Here is a 20,454-nt window from a genome sequence, read left to right on the forward strand (position 1 = left end):
ATTTGACCCATTTGGGGTATTTTAATTGGTGTAGGCCATTTTTGGAAGAATCCAAAGAATGAAGTCGACATTAGTTTGAACGTTTACAAAGCGAAATTCACTTCCCAAAGCAATTTAAAGAAAGCTCATAAAAGAAAAGCGGTCACAGTGAAAGGCGGTTATCTGATTGTACATGCTTGTTTTCACAAATAATTAACAAACGGACGTCCCCGCTTGCTCATCTATTAATCATGGTTCTAATATAAACATCCTGCGGATGATGCAAGATGCTGCAAAGGCCGAGTCCGGAGTCCCGGAGTCGACTGCTCTCCCGAACTCTAGATTACAGTGAATTCGTGCAATTTGATTAATGCTTCGGTCCGTAGTATTTTAGCTAATAAGACCGACCTAACAACATACGCAAACATCACAGCAAAGTTGGTGCGGGCACTGCATGCTGACACGGGCTTCAACTGGACACCACCATCACCTCTGGTAAATAACAAGTGCAAACCAATTTCAGACCTTTTTATAATTTACGCACTTTTTTATGGATAATTGCACAGCTTAAACATAACCATATGTTGCTCTTTCTGACACAAATGTCTGTCACTACCAACGAGCCGCAACTGAAACAAAAGGTGAACAGGCGTTCACCCAAACCATCAAATTCCTCAAAAAAATTACACCACTACACAGATTGTACTGATTTAAATAACAACACTGAAACTTTGAAAAAACAACTCCAGATTGTGTTTACGTAAAACTCGATGTGATTGAATTTAAAAAAGCAGAATGTATGGACCAAACTGAGCAGAAAAAAGTAATCTGATTACAATGAAACGATTAAACTGTCGATGAAACTGATACTGTATGGAGCTTTTAAAGTACAAGTGTCAGAAGTAAATTTGTGCTTTTTTGATGCTCTTCGTAAAGTTTTTTTGTCTAAAATAACTTCGCTCTAGATGAATAGTAATAACTTTTTTTAAAGTTGTTTTAAGGTTAACTTAAAGTCTTTAATTGCTTTAAATTTGATGCCTTTATACAAGCAGAAATAATATATTATTATCGACTTTTTGACAATACCAGTTGCTTTGCTTTAGAAAAAATACTAGCTTACATTTCTGCATCATCTGGTAAAATATCACCGTTTGTGTGTGATAAAATTGCAAATTGTCTCATTTGAATCAATAAAATTCAGTCAATACTTGTTCCGTTTTTGTTTGTTTAAATTAATACAACTCACAATTATATAAAACACTGACGCGAAATAAGTAAATTTATTATTGGAGCAGGCAAATTTAATTAACTAACACTGAAGATTATTTTTAATTAACTGTATTAATTTCTATAAAATTTTAATTTTTTTAGATAACGCCCGTTACTTTACTTTTACGGTACTTATTTTAATTGAAAGATCCACAATGTAATCTTTAATTTTCATGCGTATGAGTCTGAAATTTTGCTGTGCGAAAGTAGAAAATATTAAATGGTCTGAAATTAAACTACAGTAATATGCTTCTGTTCAGCTGAAAATAAAAATATGTGTGGTAGAAAAGAAAATGAGGTATGGTTTTTAGCACGAGATTGTTTCAAATTGAATTAAAGTGCCTAAAGCACATGTTGTCTTTGCTTCAGCAGAACAAAATTGGCAGGCACCAAGCAAAAAACTAAACAAAATATTCAGGCACGTTCTAAGTATGTTAGGAAAGTTTATATTAAAATTTTATTTGTGTTTCGTAAAGTTTACTTTTTGATTTTTGATGTATAAAATCAATATTGTGAAGTGAACATGAATAAATCAATTTAGAAACGTCACCGACAGATATCCTCTACAATTTCATTTTTGATGATATAAAATTATATAACATTGCAAACAAATTTTTGTTCTTTTTTACTAAATTAAACTAAGATATAAGATTATGAATAATCCAAGAAAGCAACATTCCATTAAAAATAGGTAATTACGTTTCAGTTATTTTTAATAATGTTTTATGTGTATGTTCTCAGCAAATATAAAATTCTCTAATTTTGACATTAAACAAAATAATTCTTTAATTTCGCGAAGCAAATTTCTTAGCAATTTATAATTCAGAACTGTTCATAAATAAATTTAAATACACGTTGCGAAGTCGAAATGAACAGAGTAGAGTACTAAAGAGAATTCCTTAGTAGTATCACACCCAAATGCTGTTTATTTCGTAAAATCCGAATATAAATGCAAAGAATTATTAATTCGCCCGTAAAGTAATTAACTTTAATCAGAAGATAAAGTGTGTACCGCGGTGGGTGTTTTAGTGCGAATTTTATCTCGGGAAAGGGCTGTTCCTAATGAAACACCCGGTACAACAAGATTTAATTACGCACTCTCACATACACCCAAAAAATGCAAAACTAATTTTTAAGAAATACACGTCCACACCCAAATTAACTATTTTATTTCGGATAAACTGTTTTACAACTTGTTTTATTAGATTAGAAAGAAACGTAAAGTAGCTTTAACTTAATCTTAATTTAATTGAATTTTTATTGTCTTGTTTGACTTTCCTTATTGGACCATAAAATAATACTGTTTGTTTCTATTTATCTTACCTGTTTGAACGAGGCATTGTACTCCAACTAAATTAACAAAACCGTTTAAAGCAAGTTATAAATATACAGTGTCACACCCGTATTGTTTATTTAACAATTGTCACTATATTTATTCAAATTTGTAACAAACTAAATTAACTTTTGAACAAATTGTGCTGCCACTAATTGCACCTTCAAAATTACTGTTTATTATGTTTACAATAATAACAAAATAGTTTTATTTATAATATTTAGAGAGAAATTAATAACATCAAATTTATAACATAATATTTAAAAATTAAACATGTATGCAGTTTTATTGTACGTGATACGATATTCTACATATTTAATAAAAAAAATAGTTATTTAATTTTCATTAGCAAATTGTGATGCTATTTATATATTATGACTTGTAGGTACACATAGATTTTTTTTAAATTTTTGTAACAACTGAAGTTTCTGTACTTAAAAAATTATGTGGTAATATAGGTTAGTTAATATAATTACAAACTAATCCATGTTTGTTTGGTAACAAGTTGAAGCAAGTTTTTATTTTTCTAAAATAGAGAAATGTTTCAATATTTTGATATACTGTTTTGTCTGGATATTAGAACTTTGATATAATATTGGTATCTGGTAAAAGAAAGCTAAAGAAAGCTTAAATAGTAGAAATGTAGGAATGGTAAAACCCTCGGATCGTTGGCTTGCCTTGGCGTCTTCTAATCATCAGAGTTGCGATGTCGTTGGCCACTTTGCACCAGATGCTGCTTTGCTCCAGCCTTATTAAACTCTTTCATTCACTTCCAAAGCGTCATCCCGCAAGAAAATAGAGCGAAGATGAATCTCCAGTTTGGGAAAATGTTGCTCGTGTGTTGCGGCATTTAGCGCTGAATCGTCGCTAATAATTATGCTTATTATGTGTTTTCATTCCGGGTGTGGAGCCGTATTCCTTGGTGTTATTGCACCTTGATAAGAGCGCATTTTGAGGGAAAAGTCTCTCGGTAATTTCAAGTAAAACGACGCTAATAAAAGTGACTGGTGCGGAGCGGAATTCTTGTGTAAACGTCTACTGGTGGCAGTAAAGCGTGTAGGATTTTGAGTTTTCGCGTTTGCCAGCTAAGTCGGATTTGCGGACGTCACCGACTTGTCAACGTAGTTGCTTTCGGTCTTGTCAAGTCACACTCCATGCCGACGCGAAATGAGCTTTCTTAACACCGTGAGAAGTATGTGCGGAATTTACAAATGCAAACGACGCATTTGTAGACGAATGTTACTCAATGCTCATTTGTAATACAACGGTGAACGATAGACAAATAATAATAAATCGCTTCTGATACATACAACATACGATACGCATTTTGATTGATAAATAATGTTCAATTTGCATTAATAGTTGCTACGTTATTATTCCAAATACAACGCAGTCATCTATAATACCCCTCGCTATAAATTATTTATATCGATAAATAATCAAAAAATTTGACACATCCACCACTTTCAAATCCCAATTCATACTTCCATCTCTTTAGACATGTAATCAATTAACTATAAGCTCATTGACAAATTTCAGTTTTCGAATCCATTCATTTAACAAATATACCCAGTCAATTATTTACACACTTTTGTTAAGTGATAATATTTGTTATTTTTTTATATCAGCTTATAACACAGCAAAATATAATTTTGTTTTGCTTTTCTCACAATCATAATAATTAAAAGATCTCTAAGTTAATTAGATGCACAAATGGTAGATGCTCCGCGCAAAAGTTTTTTTTTTATTAATACAGATATATTTCTTTTATTTAATAAAAAATAAAAAATAGATATACATTTTACTTTTTTATTATACATACAGGGTGATTCACGAGCAGCTTAAATGGGTCCCTTCCGTAATTCGTATTTTAATATACCTACCCATTGTGTTGATCTTTCAGTTACTTCTGTTTTTCATTACTTTAATGTCAAAACTGACAAATTGTAAGTGTGCTCGCTGTGATTTCATATTTATTACAAAAAATCTTTGAAATCCACCTGACCTATGAAAATGTAATATTGGTTGCATCGAGAATTTGGTCAGGCTCATTATTCCTTGTAAATCACCCTGTATATATTGTATATGTACAGCATAGAAGCAAAAAAAAATATTGCTCCAAAGGCTCAGGTTATCTGACCAAACCGCGGGCTCGAGGTTAAGTAAAGCTCAATTTTTTTTTAACAAGATGTGTAGGCTATTTTATGCGCAATCACATTTCTTCAGTGAACTTTAAAATCAGATGTTAATAATGTTGTTATAAATTAATATATATTTATACATTAAAAATTTTAACAATTTTTTTTACATTTTATTATGAAACTAATATATCTTTGTTTAAACATCAAACGCATACATATTATAATAAATTAGTTTGCTTGAATTTTTATGCCAATTTGGAAAAGTAATATGCAATGGATGAGGGAGAAAAATAGAGCAATGTATATAATTAAATTTAAGCCTTTCTACTTTATTACTATTAAAATATAAAGCTTTGAGATATCTATGCCTTATTATCAAGAAAAGCATTTAGACACTACAGAACGTTACGATTATATTGCACTGCAACGTAAAAGCTGTCTGTAGGTACCGATCAGAGTAATAATAACGTCGTTGTTCTGTCTAAAGTCATTTTACCGCAAAACCGATATTATTAAATAACAATAACTATTTTAAAGTTTGTCGCAACAACAAGAAAACTTAGTATTTTAAATTCCTTTACAAACACCTCTAAATTGTTGGCGTGGAAAGTTTGATACAGTAAACTTTGAGAGATTGTGGATATCAAGTGTCTACTGTAATTGGATCACTACCGCGAATATGGACGAGACCTTCTGCTGGGACTGGGAAATTGTCTCGAGATAACTCTTAAACGACTTTACCAGTTGGAAATTTTGCACCAAACAATTTGCACGTCGTAGTCTTCACAATTTTTTACGTTTATCACAAAAAAACAAAATCAGCAGTGAATTATAATAATTTATTATTCGTTATTTATTAGACAATATAATTTATGTGCGGTAATAATTTTTTATCTCATTCATCTCATATACTATTTGAGCTTATTAATACCCGGTACATTGGTATAAATATCAAGTATCATATTTGTTCTACTTATAAAAAATTGCAAGTAGCTATTTACGGTGTTATTTAATACTAATATTAAAAAGTCGATAGCTGAACTTCATCAATAATTAACGGTTCGAGAGTATGCATCGCTGAATTTTTATTTAAAGAAGAAAGGAATCGCCATAAAAAGTTAAAAAAATTCAAGCCGAAAAAGTTTGTTTAATCATGGTAAAGCAGTAGATTTAAAGTAGCGGTGTTATAATTCTTGTTTTAGATTTGAATTCATCGGTTTTAAAAGTTTGTGTTAGGGTGAGCTGCGGTGTTTATTAATAATTCGATATCGTAAAGTATGTTAATTAATTAGAAATGAGTACGCACTGGCCGGGTTTTATTTTTAATATTTAAATAAGTTGAAACAATGCAGTGAAGTTTGTGAACTAGAGATCAAGCTTGTAGAAGTTCGTTCTTCCAGAGTGATTAGCAGGGTGATGTCTCCTGGGCATTTACAAATCACCCGGGCTATTTAGTTGCTTAGCACAGCTCAAATCCTTACTTTACTTTTGCCTTCTATATCTTGCTCTGTTGCTTTCTGTCCGATTCAATTTTGATGGGGACTTCTATTTTATATTGTTATCCCTTTTCCTAATTTTCTTTGTAATTCGCTTTACTTTGTACATTTTATATGCTGTTTGTTAACAACATTCCTAATAAGGACCCGCATTTAAATTCACTTTGGACTAATTTTATTATGCAAACAAACCATTTCAATTACTGGAAAAAGAGGCAACATTCCGCAAACACATGCAACGGTACTTTAACCTCGCACCTGGTTACATCCCTTTTTCGGCTCAATGGTTGCCTAAATTAATTTTGATAAACAATAATTATGTTATTTAATTGGAGCTTGTTTCTGCAATGTAAGCACCAGCCGGAATTCGATCCATCGAGCCATCATTTCACACTCAAAACATACGAATATTTCACTTTATAAAGCATATAATATGTGAGCAGAAACGCGGGTTCTATGCCGACTAGAAGTCACTTCAAACTCTCTTGTTATGCCCTTAGCTCTTTCATAATGTCAGTGTCCTATATCTTTCAACTTGTTTCTAACTCGGTGCCTTTCAACCAGATCATATTTAGCAAGCTTCTTTATGAATTTCGGCGCGCTTTGGCAAAAATTATTAATATTATACCACGTAATAACCAAGACAAGAATAATTTTAATGTATTCTCATTACATTAAACTTTATATAAAAGTTGAAGTTGGAGTACAACTTGAAGTTTTTTATTATCTTGTTCATAAAAAAATCAAAAGAAACAAAACACAAACCTTAAACATTTGTTTTTGTAGTACTTAATTATTGCTTTTTGAAACCAAAGAACCAAAACAATTGTTTATGTTTAGCATACTTACATTAAAATATTCTACACATTTGTTGTTCCTAAATGCCAATGAATTTATAAAATGCTCTTATTTTAACTTATTGCATTACTTTTTCAGCAAAAGAAACCTTTTGCTCTTTACTCATTTATTACTTTATTTATATTTCCTTTTGTAAAGCATCTGAGTGAAACATTTATATTCAATTCTTCAAAAGCTTTGCAAAATAAATGCTTAACGTTTGATTTTTGTGCGCTTTGAAGGTGCACTTTATTTTGAATATGGACTATTTGTGACAATAATTTTATCCAGTGTAGTAATAATTCAAGCTTTCTATAAATAGTTAACACAAAATTTCAAAGAGTTTAGTTTTATTATGATGACAAAAATGTAATGAGTGTGAATAAGATATTTTAGCTCATTTCCATTTCTACTCTATACAAAGTTAAATGCGTTTACAATTAGTAGATGTTTTATTTTAATTCTTTGTTAACTTTGCATTATATTTCTAAGAAAGTTAAACCTGCTTATGATTTTTTAATATACGGGAAATAAAATATCAAAATGCTGAACTCAGATTGAACTTCCTACTTTTCATAAATATGAATCCGTTTCTTTGAATTTCATCCTTTTTTATTTAAAATATCATCACTAATACTTCTTAATGCAAAGCCGTTTAAAATGAAAGTAATTTTAAACTTGTCATATTTCGCCAATTTCACCAAAATTAAATTTACGACACAAAAGAAATTTTAAATTAGAAAAAAACAAATTAAAATTTATTCTTCAAAAATATTTCCTGTATATCATAAAAAAAGTGTGGTACCTGAGCCTTAAAACAAATGGAGAACTATAACGCAACAGAAACACACAATATTAGCCCTATTTCAAGATTATTTGAAGCTAGCGAGTAGATTAAAATCGTGTGGATTTCTCTCGGGAGCTTTTGTTTCACAATTATTAATAAAGTAAATTTTAGTTTAAATAGCTAAAATCTGTATTATTAGGGTGTAAAATAATATATATTCACTGAGAGATTTTGCGATTTTGCTTACTATGCGTTTGCAAATGTATTAAGAAACTAGGATGGCATCATAAAACTCTGAGTGATTTATTTATAAGCGCATCGTTTTTTTACATAAACAAAAAGTCTGAGTGTATTTAATTTATGACTTTTTGAGGATGTGATGTATAATAACACTAAAGATTTCTTTGTATTGTTAGCTTTTGACAAAATGTCCAGAACGGTAATGATTGCTAAGTAAAAAAGAGATGTGTAAGTGTTTGCGATAAGTTTCCAATTTTATTATTGCGGCATTGAAATTTTGCATGCCTCACTCCAAGTCTCCGAACGATCCCTAGTGGCGTCGAACAAGTCCGGCGTTCAATAGAAACGCGACAAATCAATTCAAAATCATTAAGTCGAAGAGCTGTGCTTTTAATAATTGTTTCTAACAGTCTGTGAATAGTAAATTGAAATTTTTCATTAAAGTCATATCAGTGATTCGCTAGGGAGCAGAAAATTTTGTATGCATGATACGTGGAGTTTGGAACGCCAACAATGGACAAAGTGATTTCGTTAACAAAATTTTCAATTGGAGACAATGTTAGAGAGATTGCGTTGCGTGGTTAGCAATAAGAAAGTGTGTACATTCCGGGCTTTAGTAGAGAAGGTATTCTATTAATGATGGCCGCGGGCGATATCCGGCCGACCGGAGACCGACAAACTCGAAATACTGGCTTGCCGGCATTAACGAAGGGCTAGTTGCGTAGTTTGGGGCACGCCAACCATTCATTTCCGCGCTATTGGGGTTCCCATTTTAGGCGGCAGCTCGTCTGTCGCTCCGTTCATCCCTCGTTGGCCGGTAATCGAACACACAATTGGCCCCGTATGTCACTTCATCGCACAGAATACAAAGCAGGCATCGACCGAGCAAATCTCTGATGTTCTTTGTTTCAAAGTGTTTTTGTTAGAAGTATTTATCCCTTGTTTATTTTCCGCGTTTGTTGCTTCTCTATCCCAGGACCAGGTTCAGGAACATCGCCAAAAAATCAGCCTCTGTTTATCTCGACATTTACCTATTTAATTCATAAAGTAATCTCTAAATTTCCGCTGTTCCTTTGTGATTGAGAATTTAATCATGCATTTAATGACAATACCACGGTTACTAAATATCGAGGACAACTTCCGCCATCGGTTTATACCGTTTCACATTTCCCGTGTGTTTTAAATATGTACAATTCAAACGAGCCGAACACATTTACATTTTCGAGTTCAAACATTTCCCATAACCGCAAAATTTCTCCCAGCCGAGTTCATTATTGTTCACCAACACTCCACACTCGATTCGACCACTCCATTTCTCTAAAAACTTACGCTACACAATATTTACCAAAACGGTACATAAAGACTAACCACAACTATCCTTTAAACTCAAAATTACACACAATACTGCTCTTTGCACAATTTCTGTTATTGCATAACTTAATAACTATTGAGTTAACTTCCTCTTTTAATAAAGGATGTTTCAATATTCAATGTATGAAAAGCTAATTTTTATAACAATAATATAAAACAGTAATTTTTGCATTTCTCCTTCCTTCATTTTTACAAGTCGTTCAATATACAGGCTGCGCCAAAATGCGCGCCCCAGAGAAAACTGCCATGTAAGGTAAAATACCAGGAACATGGAAAAAATTTTAAAAAAATTCTATCTATCAAAATTTCAAAGTTATGAAAGTTTAAATTTTGCACTTTGACTCTATTTATTTCTGTTTGAAAAATAATTTTTCACGTTTTTTTACTACAGACTATTAGAAGAGGAAACAAGGAAGCTGTATCCTAAATTGTAACTCTGTTTTATGTTATTTGTGGCTTTTATTAGCAAAATTTTTGTACCTTTACTAAATAGTTATAAAAAAAACATACAAGCTAATCAGTATCATTAAGTAGACATAAAAAAATGACAAATGTCAAAAAAACATTCAAAATTTTTTTCCATGTTTTCGGTATCCTATGTTATTTAAAATTTTTAATTTTTCTCTAGGGCGCGAGTTCTGAAACACCTTGTATAAGGTGCCAGAAAAAATATCAAAGAAAACGATTTGTATTGGATGTTAAATATAAAATTTTTAGATAGAAAAAAAAATCAAATGTTTACACAATCTCAAACACACTTTCCACTATAAGAGCTGACCGATCGTGTAATGCAAGCGACCACATCAATTTGCAATAACGCGAGGGTGTGTGTGAACTCAATAAGCCTAGCACGAAGGGTTCCAGCGAAGGAAAACATTTTGTAACTAACACTAACACTGATACTGGCCTACCTCAACGTAGCGATCAATCAGTTTTTGTCTTGACACTGTTTATTTTTGATTAAAATTGCGAAAACCAAAATGTAGCTACTTTGACAAGTTGTATTTTTGGTTAACGAGAATACATTGAATTTATAATACAGCTTGTATAATACAGGTTGCATCTTCGATTTTAAATTTAATTTTACTATCATATAGAGCTTTTTCTTTTTTTTTAATAATTAACATTGTAACTTGACAATCTAAAAATTTATAAACTTTTTGTAATCTTTTTTTTTGTTGGCTTTTGCTTATTATGTCTTATTTTGTCAACTGAAGCTTTGATAAAAACATTTAAATCAAAGGATTAAATAAAACAAAATGAGTAATTGTTTTCACATAAACTACTCTGAACGTATATCTGAATTAAGTATCAATATAGAAATGTTTAGGTAGATGTGTGAAGAAGATCGTAAAATAACATTTACTGCTGCGTAAATTTCACCAGAACGTATTTTTACAACAGGATGGGTAACAGCATTTTTCATAAACACATTTATTATTTATAATTTGTGTGACATTAAAGGTGATACCGTATGTCATAAAAAAATATAGTAGTCGTCGGTCGTTGACGTCCTACTTAAATGGAATTTCTTAAACCCCATTAACCTACAAGACAAATTGTTGTATTATTTTTTAAACAACGCAAAATGTTTGCTTATTGAGAGAAATACATTTAGAAATTGGTCTTTGTTTATGACTTATTGAACCGGTTCCTAGAACCGGTTTTAATACTGATTTATTTTATAATAGTCGTAGCTCACAATGCAGTATTGAGACATGGTTTATAGTCGTCGCAAGGTCAGTATTGCGGCATTTGTAGTGTTACATTCCCAATGAATTTATAGCCTACGCATGCATGTTCCTGCAATAAGCGCATGTTTCAGTAGGACGTTTTCGGTAATATAAGAAGATAATAGCAATAAAGTAGACATATCAAATTTGAAGAAGGTAGACGTAACTTTCTATTATCAAGCTTTTAAATTAGATGAGTTAGTCAAATGGTCCAAAAACATTTCTAATATTAATACCAGTTGAGGAGCGCGTTTTTATCTGCGAGGGCGTAACGCAATCAAGCATTTTCCGGAGGATGCCGTCTGATATCCTCTGGTGTAGCGTTTTGATGCGGTTTTTATTTTACTTACTAGAAGTGTCCTGCTTAGGCTGCGTCGTTGCGGTAGTGGTCGAAGGTTGCACGGTTTGTACCGGCGTGCTGGGCTGCGTCAGCAAGGGTTGAAGCGCGAGCAGGGTTGGAGGATTCACAGGCGCGGTGCTCCCCGGCGAGGCTGCCCACCCACCTTTCATGTCCTGTAAACAACCACCGCACATTAATCAAGTGCACTTTACAGCCAGCTTACCGCAAAAGCGTGCCCTGGTGGTGTGGCAGCAATGCTGGAGGTGGCGCACCGGTGTGGTGTTAACCGGACGACCACTTCCTCATGTACTTTGAGATCCAATGTACATCCACTCAAATTTTGACTGTTTGACTGTTTTTATTCGGCATGTCAAAATTGCAAGAACAAGATTTACGAAACGCAAGGGTGGTTTATTCAATATTTCAAGTATTATACAGTGCTTGGACATTGCGATAATTGGGGTAATTAAGATATCTAAGTAGGCAACAAGTATATAACTAACTCCGCAACAGGTTATAAAGTAAATGTAAAGCAATCAACGCAATCTTATTTGATGTAATGAATTTATTTAACACATATTGTATACTACTAAATTAAATACTTTGCAGTAGAATTTACACAAACTTGATTGCGAATGTAAACTGTTTTAGTTTAATATTAAAAATGGTGGAGGCGTCGGGAGAGAAATAAAATTGTTATTTGTTCTTCTGAAATTTGCAACTTTGTGGAGACAAAGTTATCATACACAACCTTTGACGTCCGCAAAGTAGGTAATCTTTTGAAAGAATTTACTCAACCTAAGCTTTATTATGAGCTATATTTTTCACGAAAGTCGACCTCACACTTTAAATTTTCTCTCAGTAAGTAAAGCTTTAGTGCTTCTTGCTTTATAGTTTTTTTTATTTTAAAGGTTTTTAAAAATTATCTTTAAAATTAAATTTTTATTCGTGAAGTATAAAGTATTTTTTGTTTAAAGTATTAGTAGATTAAAATTTTATATAAGTTTGTCGAATAAATAAAAATGCAAGTTGTAGCCACCTTTCAATTTAATTCGAGGTTAATGACAGTCTAACAATTAATTGAATTCTATTTGTTGATTGGTAATGTAGCAGACATTGATAGCAAAACTATGCGCAATATACCAATTAATTTCTACTGAATCTGCCTGGAGCATAAAATTTTTAATGAAAACAATTTAAATCTAAATTAAATTTAAACAAGACACGTCGCAGTGCTGTTTTATAAATAAATATTCCGCAACAGTAACAACGTTCACGTGGAAAAACAGAGAAATTGTTCCACAAGATATAATTCTACTTGAGTTCAAGTTAATATATTTGTTAAAGAAGCCTTTTAAATTAACGTGAATATTATGCAAATTGGTAGAGCAAACCGGGTTCTAGATGCGCATTGCTATGTCAAAATAATGAATCCAAAAACGAGTAAAAGTATTCGAAGTGTTTATATTTTGTCGCGATGTAACGTATCGCTATGCATATCAAAATTGTCCCGCCAAAATTCATTATGCATGTATGCATATACATATTTCATTTGTTTAATTAATGGAAGCGAAAAAATGGTAAAGAAATACACCAGAAAAGAATAAAGGGTATATGACTGTATTTTATATTGTCATGGTGTGTCACGCGACGTTGCCTGACGAACGCTTTATTACGCCAAGATACGATCTGCAACCGGTCAAACTCGATAGGATGCCGGTTGAAATCGTAACTCGACTATTACAGCAAACTTGCACCCAATTTAAGCCATTTAAATCCAGAATTCGGCTCCCGCCAAAACGCACAATGCACTAAATCCATGTCCTGCAGAAACCAACGTAACCAACACGGACCTGAGCTTCGATTTTAACCGGCCACGTGGGAATCAACTTAGCACACAGCTTACCCTTATCGATATGTATCTGCGTATATTATCGTTTTGTAATGGACAGCGCCAAAAAGCCCCTGCTAAACAAATAATTAATGGTCATCGAAAATGTACAAGTCAATTAACATGTGAAATATTCTCGCGGGATACAAGCCCGACCGTGTACAAAAGGAGTTTTCTAACGCGACCAAATTATCGATTTCACAAAACAATGGCTTTGTTTTATAATGAGATTATGTCAACATACTCCACCTCCGCTACCCATTTTTGGTGCCGTGGTGTCAAACGCTAGCACTAGCACCAATCAATCTATTCTGCCTACGACCTACGATTCCATAAAACACAAACAAGAAAAAAATACTTATTTGATCCTACATTCTCTGCTGTTATTTACATTTTAGTGCTTAGTTGGTGTTTGAGCTAAACATTTCTATTAATATTAAAGCACTTATGAAATAGACTAAATTAAATTATCAAATAATTTAATGAGATTATGTCAATCGAGTTTATGTTGTTAATAGCAATAATAATTACGACAAATTAATTAACTAGTTTCACAGGTTTAACGTGATGCTTGTGAATAAAGTCATTGCATTCAATTTTAGCGGCTTGCTTTTAATTGCATGTACTATTTTTCAGATTGTGGTATACTTGTAAACCCATTTTTATGTAACGCACCTTTTTTTATTTGACAACAGCGGTAAAGCAATACACACCTAACACGCCACAGAACGTGTTTGTAGACACTTTTCATGACAGTTATTGTTGATACTAAATTAAGTATGGATTTTTAAAAGCCGATAATTTTGTCACAGTTGAGTAACAAAATTAATAAAAAAACAAATAATTTGAAGTAATTTATAAAATTATAAAACATAATACACTTTGGCAGTGCGTGTAAAAACTCATTATTATAATAAACTGAAAGATGTGAAGCTCACGGCAGTGCCTTTTGGGGCGCATAATTAAAATTAGCAAAAAAACGTAAAATGTAAAGTTAATTAGATACCAGTATTTTTGTATTTTTTGAAACAAAATTATTTCATATAATTATAATAAAATAAAAACCGTAAAAGAAAAATGACAAAATGAGGGGTACTTAGAGACGACATTATTAAAAATAAATGAAAAGTTTTATTGCCAAAAGTTAAAATAAATAAAAGTGAATTAGTTGGCTGAAAAATACGTTGCAAAGAGAAATTCTACTTACTGCATAAATTGTGTGACGGAAATTGAGGTTTAAATTTTACGGCCGGTAAAGTTGATAAAATCTTGAAGCAACTTAAAATTGAAAATAAACTTGTATTTTTATTTTCAAAGTAATTATTGCACAATATGCTTATTATAACGTAAAATATTCAAGTTGTTTTTTTAATTCGTGTTGCAGTATCTTGAGACATTAAAAACGTTGTACTGATAAAAGGAAAAGTTGGAATAATTTCATTAAGAAGTTGATGGTTTTTGGCAAAAGCTATAAAGTGTTGATTAAGACTGCATTGCAGCGTAACTAGTGAAGGAAAGCAGACGATGATTATTTGTTGTGCTGATGATGGTACGTGAAACAGTTAAATATTCATAGAGGCTCTGGGAACAATCGTCGAAAAGTCACAACTTAATTATTTTAGTTTCAGCTATTATATTTAGCTCGATGAAATTAGTTTTGGAAATTGTTTGTCATAAGCGAAGAAATTAATCGAGGTCTCTAAGCTTGGACGTTATTATTTAAATCACGGATTTTAAGCATATTACACGATTTTTACGGTTTTGAATAAATAATGTAAAAAGTGTGTGATGCGACTAGTAAATATTGCATAAACTTATTGAGATGTTATAAGAATATTTTCCACATATGTGCCCGCACCAGGTTGGAATAATAATAAGTGAAAGCATTTTATTTATATTGTGCAAATGATAACGCGTATGCTCCCCATGATAATTGGCTTCACATGCTTTACAAAAGTAACAAATTTTAGGGGAGAGAACCAAAGTGCGTTGTCGTAAAAAAGTTAATTGAACTAGGGTTGTGCACGAGGGCGTTTTATTTCGGGCGATAGGGTTTAAGGATTAAAATATAATTCTCAAATGTCATTATAAAGGTGTGAAAATGTAATACATATAAATTGTCTTTTCAGTAGGTGGAACGACACTAGAAGAATGAAATTCAAATTTGCAAGTGTAGTTGGTTTACAGCCACTCACACGCTGCAATTTTAATTCGAGCCATAAAAGACAAAGCTTGCGTGGAAGCTGTGGAACTTCAGCGATTTAAAATAGAAATTAATTCGGATAAAATATTCATAGTTTCAGGTCGAAGCACTGCTAGCGAGGCTCACCTGCCGCCCGTCCTTAAATTAGTTCCGAACTATAATAGTGAAACTGGCCGCGCATACGTAACATAACGCAGCGCGACGTAACGGCCAAAACTGGGTTGACGCGAGTTTGAGGCATCAGTTAATGAATGACTCCCTAATGCTGCTGTTATCGCATTGCCAAGGGAGCCGTTTCGAGAATTCGCTCACTTCTGCTAATGAATTGAATAATATTTACATTAAGAATTCAAAAATAATACAACGCTCTACATTGCCAAATTTTCAGACTGCGGAGGTATAAATTTTAATTGGATTGCCCTTCGCCGAGCACCGGAAAACTAAAGACATTCTCGCGCGGTGTTCCCCAATTAGTCCAACACTCTCGCAAATTCACCGCGCCATCGATCAACCATCAAACAATTTCCTACCGACACAATTTGCCCCGAAGTCACCCTACTTAGCAACTAAATCAATTACATCGACAAAAACCTAAGCTCTTACTTGTTATCTGCAGCAAAATTCATCACAATATTCGATATTGTTTAACCTTGAAAATTATGCTCGGTTTAAACTCTTTTCAGTGAGGCTTCTTTTTCTCTTCTTTATCTCAAACGACAGACTTTTACTAAACAAAAATGTTCCTTATCTTAACACGACTAGCATCCTCCCAATAACATTCCATTTTCTGTCTCCTACAAACATTACAACAACCAATTACGGCATCCATGCGAACAAGTTCTTCGTTCCAAATTAAATTACTTCTAATTAATATCTTTCACCAGTCATTTATTAAATTTCAAATACAAAAAATAGTATGAATTTTGTTTCGCTTACATTCTTTAGTTTTGCCTTAATTGTTTGTGTAGACACACGTAAACGGTTGTAATAACATCTTAAATTAATTTTATTCTGTAGTAACCATAAAAAGTAATAGGGTAAACACAAAATTTATAAATAAGGAACAAACAAAATGAGATAATTTCGAACTTATTATTGTGTTACAAAACAATTTATTGTAATCAATACATGTCCTAAATAAGTATCCAAATATTTGTAAAACAACAAACCATTTAACTAAAATTGTAAAACCTGAGATAAAATTCTGGCCCGGCGCCTCCACCAAATTTGTCGATAAAAAAAAGTTAAAAGATTTTTACATTAAATGCATATTTTTTTTAAATTATAACAAAACAATTGTATTAGTAACAATTACTGCTAAAATATGTAAAATTTGTAACCATTAGTGGCGTCGATCTTTTTATCTCTTATCGTGTCAGCGGTTAAAAACTGTTTATTGTATTGTATGCGTTTAATTTGTCATTTATTAGACTTTAATGGGTTAAAATTGTGCGTAGACAGAGATAAATCTGTACAAAAAATGTATATTTTTTGCGTAAGGTATGGAGAAGTGTGTACATTAGAAAATCTGCAGAAGCAGAGTGTTTAATGGAATTAAGAGGTACATTAAAATTTATCAATTAAAGGGAAGTGTTTTGAATCACTGGGGCGTATGATGAAATAAGTCTCACGTAAGTAAACCAAGCGTACCTCTATAATAGATAGCAGAACTGACCATGCGCTATGTTAACCGATACATTTATATTTAATTACCTCAAAATAAAGACCATGCTAATTACATGTGTATGACTTCCATATATATTTAGACAAACCTGCGACAATGTTAATTTAATATAATAATTGACAAAAACAATTATCATCTACAAAACGCCAAACACGTGCAATTTGCTTAATGTATTTCAATTTTGGTAATTGGAATTAATAGCTTTTACTTAAACTTGGGAAACAATACACAGCTAGAGGCACAGTAAGCGAATATTTCACTGTAATACGACGCCTAAGGTTGCAATGTCAATAATGTAATGTTTCATGAAAATTAGAAAATTAGAAATTTTCACGCTTTATAACAAAAGCATCAAACAACTTTCTCATTAACTTCAATTAGAGGTTAACTCATAAGCACAATGATAAAATTAATTATATTTTGTACCTCTAAAAGCAACAACTGCAACCAAAAGCTTATCTCTATATGTATTAAAATTATGTTTTACTTCAACCTTCCAATTCTAAAAATTTTTAACGTTATTTAACATGTATATTTTTGTTTTGCAAAAAAAATCTTTAAAATATCTTGTATATATCATGTTTCCAGTAAGTAGTTTGATACTACGTTACATTATTTTGAAATAGAACGTAAAATTTAAAATACAACTGTAGATTATTTAATTTTGTAGATTTTAGTTACACGAAATAGTTTGCTCGACAATATTAAAACTAATTGGAAGTAGTTAATTAGAGATAAAAATAGACAAAGAGGGAATAGGGTTAGAATTTTAAACAATTCACTTCCGTGTTCTCATGCATCGTTTTTTAACCGGACATGTACCGGTGGTGAATCGTTAAATAGAACATTTCGCAATGCGGATAACAAATTCAGTCGGTTTAAAGTTTTTGTGAAACAGAAACACCAATAAACGGTTAAAATTAGATGTCGCTAGAGATATTTAAAGTAACGCTGTAAACGCAAAACTAATATTTTGCCCCAATTACATTCTTGTTGGAGTTAATTAAGTTTTATTGCAATCCTGTTTTGTCTGTATCAGTGTTTTATAGTATAAAATTTAATACTAGTTCGATATTGTATGCAGATCGATCGCTGAGTATTTGCTGAGAGGCGTGCGGTGGTTAATAATAATTTAACAGTAGAAGTGGATTCGATTCCATAATAATTAGCAAGCAAACAAGTTAATAATAAAACTCTCAATTAACATTGCGACCAGTGGATATTCCTAACGAGACGCTAATCAAACCGGTACGATTATATATACAGTAAAACCTCTCGATGGGGAATCTTTAATTGCCCGTTGTGAAGAGGTGTCCCTTAATGGGAGGTGTGCAAAATTAATAAAAAAAAGTGAAAAGCCTTTTAAAAACCATTTATTTATGTTTGTTTGTTTAGACCAAAAGTTTTTTTATTATGTTTTTGGAGTTCGTTACTTTAACTAACTAAGTCTTTTTTGGGGTCATTCTGAATTCTATTCTGCAACTCATGAATTTAACCATTGAATCTTGTATAAAAGTTCGCTTACAACAACAGTTTACATTTTATAGTTTACATTGATAAAACAGTATTTAGAAAAACGCTTTCAAAAGCAATAATATTCAGACATCAATAAAAATTTGTACTATATATTACTTATGTTTTATTCATTTATATTACTTATTATTGAAGAAGGTGGTAATGCAACAAAAACATTTAACTGTATACTGTTAGTTAGCATTTTTGAGGACCAAATGGCAGCTACCATCAAGCGTGTCGCTTACATAGGTATGTCAGCCTTCCATCTTATTTTACGAATTCTGTGGTTATGACAATCTTATCGTGAGATCGTAACCAGTGGCGGAGTATTTTTGTGCATACCTCCTTTAGAGTAGACTTTATTACCAGTTTTAGAGTAAACCGTTCTGTCGATCAGTCCGTTGTAGGAGGTAAATTTATACGACATTATGGTAATTGGGAAAAATTTTGTTGTCCGCGTCCGTTAATCAGAGTGTCCGGTGAAGACAGCATTTTTTACATTACATTCTAATGTATTAATTACGTTCCTAAAAAAATGTCCGTTATCAAGACGTGTCCGCTATTTAGAGATATCCGTTAAGGTTTTACTGTAGTTATCAAATAAGTACCAAGTTTACTTCGTGTAGAGAAGGAATCATTTCCAGAATTTCAAATTACCATAGTTGTTTTTTTTAATTTTGTAAAAAAAGTTTTAGCTGCTGAAATTAATTAGAAATTCTTCAGCCATCATTAAAAGTCGCGTACAAAGTTGTAGCTGCGAAGTAACCATTAGAGTAGTAGTCCCCACTGAGACATTTAATAAATATATTATTACAATTTAGCAGATAAGAATGGAGTTGCTAGTTTAAAGAAAAAAGACCTTTCTTTAGTTGAATGCAGCACTGCAGATATTACCTTCACCCTCGCTAGTTCTGGCGCATTCTTCATCAAATTTGCAATTATTTTAAAAGAAATAGACTGCTCTTTATTTTAAATAAAACAAATAAATTTGTTAAAACCGTCATCTTTCAAAAGCATTTACTGTCACTTACAGACCGTACTACAAATTGTTGCTCAATGAATGAAGAACGCAATACCAAACACTGCTAAATAAATAGAAATATAGGAATATATTGCTAACAAACATTTGTAGCATTTGTTCTCACAATATTCCAACTCTGATACTGCAATACAAAGCAATTTAAAAGGTTTAATTGTGTACTGTTTGAAACCATAATAAGCAATTATACACATTGTGAGCATTCATTACTATTAATACTGGTATTTTGCTACTAATCGAAAATACTTTTACTTTTGAAGAAATTCATTCTATCCGCATTTTAGGTATCTTAAAATTTTTTATTGCAAATTTAATAAAAAACTTAGCATCTTCAGTTTATATTTAAACACAAGGCAACTTTTGCAATTTTTTATGAAACTCGATTAATATACTAAAAACCGTTTAGTGATTAATTACACTTAATTTTTTTTATTAAAATAAAATTTAAATGTCCTACCTCTTTATTATTTATCAATAATGACTTCTATTTGAGAATTATTATGAACGGAATAATGCTCTAGGGCATTAGAGATTGCGATTGCTACTTTTTCTTCAGGGTACTGTAAGCTACTTTACTTAATGATTTGTCAAATTTA

The 20,454-nt window shown here is 31.8% G+C and overlaps 1 protein-coding gene across 2 annotated transcripts in view; it reads right to left on the minus strand.

Annotated features, from left to right (window-relative positions):
- Positions 1-20,454, minus strand: part of LOC123006876 (nucleolysin TIA-1) — a 144,728-nt gene that overhangs the window by 69,399 nt on the left and 54,875 nt on the right. For both annotated transcript variants that reach the window (XM_044401774.1, XM_044401775.1), the window contains exon 2: positions 11,537-11,699. In XM_044401774.1, coding sequence (XP_044257709.1) covers positions 11,537-11,699 — 163 coding nt within the window. The remainder of the gene's footprint in view (positions 1-11,536; positions 11,700-20,454) is intronic.

Source organism: Tribolium madens, unplaced genomic scaffold (genome assembly GCF_015345945.1).
Source record: "Tribolium madens isolate multiple individuals breed KSU strain unplaced genomic scaffold, Tmad_KSU_1.1 Scaffold_2;HRSCAF=44;Tcas5.2_LGX, whole genome shotgun sequence".
In the NCBI taxonomy this organism is placed as follows: Eukaryota; Metazoa; Arthropoda; class Insecta; order Coleoptera; family Tenebrionidae; genus Tribolium; species Tribolium madens.